The sequence below is a fragment of the Solanum dulcamara genome, chromosome 5 (assembly GCF_947179165.1).
Source record: "Solanum dulcamara chromosome 5, daSolDulc1.2, whole genome shotgun sequence".
Taxonomy (NCBI): Eukaryota; Viridiplantae; Streptophyta; class Magnoliopsida; order Solanales; family Solanaceae; genus Solanum; species Solanum dulcamara.
Window position 1 is genome coordinate 74,592,560 of NC_077241.1, and position 5,063 is coordinate 74,597,622.

Below are 5,063 nucleotides of genomic sequence, written 5' to 3' on the forward strand. Positions count from 1 at the left end.
GATTAATTAAGGCAAGTGAATTTCTAAACCTCAGTTTAAGCTTATAGATGCTTGTATTTCCGTGTCATATATACTAGGAAGTAATGAGAATTGGACTGGATTATTGACTGTATGATTGACCTTAAAAAAATGGAGATGAGGGTATAAAATGGTGATCTAATGACATGTATTGATGGAATTGATATGTTGTGATTTTGGACATGTGAAATGACTATGTTGATGTGAGATATGAAAAATTATTGTGGTTGTCATGTTATTATCGTGAATTATATGAACATGAATTGATTGCACTGGTTCTGACATATTGTGTTGATACTGAAAATGATATGAAACAAAAGGGGTCGGGCCACACGCTCCGTGGCAGGTAATATGAACAAAGGGGTCGGGCCACACGCTCCGTGGCAGGTATTATGAAATAAAGGGGTCGGGCCACACGCTCCGTGGCAAGATATATATATTGAGGGGACGGGCCACACGCTCCGTGGCAGGTTACATGGACAGAAATGTCCCCCATGGGTTCCGGACTGTGATTCAGCGGATGTGTACCGATAGGACAGACATGCATCATTTCATTGCATTGCATTGCACCTTTCTGACATTTGTGAATTTGTGTTTACCCCTATATTGCTCTGTGTATGTTGAACTTGACTTGGTATGATTCATTGATAAGAATTTGTGGATTGTATTACTGTTGTTGATTCATTGATAAGAATTTGTGGACTGTATTACTGTTGTTATTGTACAAGTGTAGAGTTGGGCTGATTTTATGCAGGTTGTAGTTAAGGAGGTTCGGTTGGGAGGACAGGAGTACTTGTATCTGTTAAGCTTTGCTTAGTTTTAGTTATCCACTTGCTGAGTACCGTGTTGTTTGGTACTCACCCCTTGCTTCCACACTTGTGTAGGTTGTGAGCCCGGACCTGCTTGAGCTCCTACTATTTTCTACTACATCCGAGGTTATCAATTCTGAGTGTTGAGGTAGCTGTTATATCCATCTAGCGGACACCTCTTACTCTTTTATTATGTTTTAGTCCTACTCTAGTGACAAAGACATTGTGACTGTATTTTCTTTCGTACTTCGGTAATTTATTAGTGGCTTGTATACGTGACAACCAGTCTTGGGGGATTTTGGAGATTATTTATTTGTTTTTGACTAATTTAAACCTTATTTTATCTCAATTACTTCCGCATTTACTTTCCATTGAGTTTTAGGCTGACTTATTTCGGTGGGTTGAGATGAGTGCCATCACACCCGAATTCGGGTCGTGACAAAATCATTTCCAATCACTTCCATTATGATCATGCTATTAATGTAAGAAATCGGACTAAGCTAACAAGCTTTAATTTACTCAAATCAGTGTAAAACATGTACCAACTAACATATTGCATATGTCATTATATTATTAATTTTGAATTTAATTTCAAATCAGCATAAAACAATAATCATTCAAAAACAGTCTCTCCTTCTCCGGTGAATCTAGAAGATAGCGACTGGCGAAGGAATCCACGTCCATCTTAACTCTCCTAACTATAAAATTGTACGATATATGTAAAGTTAAAAATTGACTTAGTGATTACGTTGGTATTGTTGTTGCATTATGCAATAATCATAGCTTAATGATGACCTTAGCACTTTCTAATTTATTTTTAATCCATAATCCAATTACTGGAAATATCTGGGAAAGAAACTTAACAACGGTACAAACTAACAAATTAAAAAGGACAACGTGGTTAAATTTACTTGATAAAATCTGCACCATTGATCTTGCACGTCCTACAAAAAAACAAATGATCGAACGGTTCAGAAACAAAAGAAGACCCAATCTCCTTTGAAAAATACTCAATTATTAAGTCATCATCTATTTGACCGAAGCTTCGTTCAAGCACCAGATAGGAACCTTCTAACTATATAACAACAAAATTTTCTTTTACCCGAATTCCTTGTATAAATATAGTCCCACATTCCACTCTTCTTCAAACACTTACAAAATTTCCAATTCTAAAATTCATTCTTCTAGTTCAGTATTCTCTGTATTTTTTTCCTTTTTTTTGATACTCTCAATGGAATATGCTGATGAATTTTTTGCTTTGGAGAAAATCAGAAGTCATCTTCTCGGGGAATTTTCACCAAAAACTTTGAAATTTGGAGCGGAATTGATGAGTAATAAGTGTAGTGATACTGTGATGGAGAGTTCTAATTCTGAATCTGCTAGTTCAGATTCTCTTCCGTTCGATTTTTTCTCCGATTTTGAAGCTGATTTCTTTCCATTTGGAACTGGAGTTTCTAATTTGAGTTCCGAACCAGCTAATTCGGTGAATAATCGAAAGGATTTTGTTAAACTTGAATCGGAGCAGTCGATTTCAAGCTCTGATTACGAGAAAAGTCAGAGCAAATGCTTTCAGTTTGAATCGGAACCTCAAGTATTCATCGATCTTACTTCGCCGAAATCGAGTAGCGGTAGTGATCGGAAACCTTCACTGAGAATTGATTTACCTCCGGTGAAGAAATATGAGTGGATCGATTTCGGTAATTCCGCACACTCGAATCCGACTGTTTCCATTTCCGTTCAACAGACGAGGAAAGCGGAGGAAAAGAGGCATTACAGAGGAGTGCGACAGCGGCCGTGGGGAAAGTACGCGGCGGAGATCCGAGATCCGAGACACCGTGGTTCTAGAGTTTGGCTTGGAACATTTGACACCGCAATTGAAGCGGCGAAGGCTTACGATAAAGCGGCATTTACGATGCGAGGAAGTAAAGCGATACTGAATTTTCCTTTGGATGTCGGGAAGAACCTGGCAAATTCGAGATCCGCCGTGGACGGCGGAGTGAAGCGGCGGAGAGAATCGGCGGAAACTGGAGAAGAGAGGGTACTGAAGAAAGTGGAGAGGTGTAAGGAAGAGGAATCATGGCAATTAACGCCGTCAAGTTGGAATTTCGTTTGGGAACAGAATTGTAACGGAATGTTTAACCTCCCGCCATTATCACCGTTATCTCCTCATCTGGGCTGTTCGCAGCTTATTCAAATCTGAAGTAACTATAAGAGCAATACTTCTAATTTTTAATGTAAAAACAAACTATATGATCATTATGAACCTAGTTTATGTTTGTTTGTATATGAAACAGATAATTTGATCTTTTATACACAAAGTACCTACTTGTTTCATACTTCATACTATTTCTCCATGTCTATTGAGGACGCTTATCGTTCACGTAAAGGGAGAGCAATAGTCGTAGGAAGACTTGAATGTAACTAAGAAGTTCATTTTCTGGCAGGCCATTGGATAGATTCGAGGCCTGTGATGGACGACAATAACATATTCTGTATAATCATATCATAGGTTTGTACAGAGGTTCGAATTCTGAACCTTTGAGCTGAATTTGGACACTCTTACCGTGTGCCACAAGACTTACTTGTAATTTTAGGATGCATAAGTAAATTATTTTTTAGTTGTTTTATCTTTTAATGTTTAATATTCGTTTTGAAGTCCTCGTGACTAAATCAAATTTGTGTTAGTTCATCAGAGGAAAAACCACTGCCTATTATCATTTTTCCCATACCCAAATTGTAAATTAGATAGGTTGGATTGTCTTCTAACTGTTGGATAAAAGTTCCTAGTTTAGGCTAAAAAAGTTCTCTTTTTCAAGAAAAGAAAACCCTATGATTTAATTTCTTATAGCATACTATATTATTGACATCCTTGATATATAAGTTTAATTTCACCTTTTGATGTTAGTCTTGTTTAATTTGTTTTCATCTCTCTACTTTTAGCTCGGGAGATATTTCCTAGTCATCACATTATAGCACAAAAGTTTTTTTACGCTAATTAATTAACAATAATTCGCTAAATATATATTTAAAATGTAATTACAAGTGATAATTATTTTTTCTATTCCATATTAATTGAATTTCTAAGGTAATACACACATATTAAAAAATTATGTTTTATTGAGCCGAGGGTTTCCCGGAAACAGGCGTCCTACCTTGGTAGGAGTAAGATCTGCGTACAATTTATCCTCCCCAGACCCCACGTTGTGGGATTCCACTGAGTTGTTGTTGTTGTTGTAATACACATATATTAAGAAAAACATTCAAGGATAAAATTTGAATCATATTTTTCTTTGTTATCCTTTTGTTTAATCAGTCTCATAAAGATGATTGAATGTGAAATCATAAATACAAATAGTCCCTTCTTAGAGTATAACTTTATAAGTAGTGTTGTTTTAACTCCTAGAAAATTACAAAACTTCCTTAATACAAAGGATAAATATGAAAAAATATTCAAACATTTCTCTTGAACTTTGAAAAATTTATCTATTTTGAACAATGAAAAAAGCTGTAGAAATTCAGTTAATATGGAGTAGAGAGAGTATATTTTAGCATTTTTTATAAATGTCGTTAAAGTCTAAAGCAACATTGAATCTAATGACAATTAATTAATATCGATAAAAATTTTAGTATTCTTTATTAATATGCATATTTATTGTCGTCAAAACTTTTTTTTTTTAATCATATTATCGCATAAAGAAATACCATCTAGTAGCTAAGTTTGCAAACCAAAATAATAAACTCAACAAGTATTGGAATATAATATCCTTTACCCTTATCTTTTTCCTAGAGTGCAAGCAAGCAATGGATTCTAGAATAGAAGCAAAAAGTAAAATCTTCGACAAGTACACAACAGAGAAGAAATAACAACGTGTACGTCAATAATTACTTGAGGAAACTTGCAATTTCAATTTTCAAAGTCAAAAAGAGAAAAACAAAAATGCAAAAATCTATCTATCTATCTAAAACATTACTAGTACTTAGTACTACTATTTTTTCTTTTTTTAAAAAAATTTAAGAAGACGTCAACCTGGCAGCAAGAAGAGCAAGTGAAATAGATCGTTTTGACTGCAATTGATGATACTAGTAATATGTATTCAAAATACTTTGTCAAAACTAAGAAACTCACACAAATCAAAACCCAAATTAAAACTTGAAGAAATTTCAAAGTTATTCACATCGTTTTAATAATTTACGTTGACATTGAGTGGTATGAAATTTAAAAAAGAACAATTGACT

General features: G+C 34.8%; 1 protein-coding gene across 1 annotated transcript; it reads left to right on the plus strand.

Annotated features, from left to right (window-relative positions):
- The first annotated feature begins 1,970 nt into the window (after window positions 1-1,970).
- On the plus strand, window positions 1,971-3,168 carry LOC129889811 (ethylene-responsive transcription factor ERF105-like). The gene has a single exon (XM_055965263.1). The coding sequence runs from the start codon at window positions 2,059-2,061 to the stop codon at window positions 3,025-3,027; it is 969 nt and encodes a 322-aa protein (XP_055821238.1). The 5' UTR covers window positions 1,971-2,058; the 3' UTR covers window positions 3,028-3,168.
- Window positions 3,169-5,063: the final 1,895 nt, after the last annotated feature.

Coding starts and splice junctions, on each gene's coding strand:
- LOC129889811 (XM_055965263.1), top strand. CDS start 2,059: ATGGAATATGCTGATGAATTTTTTGCTTTGGAGAAAATCAGAAGTCAT.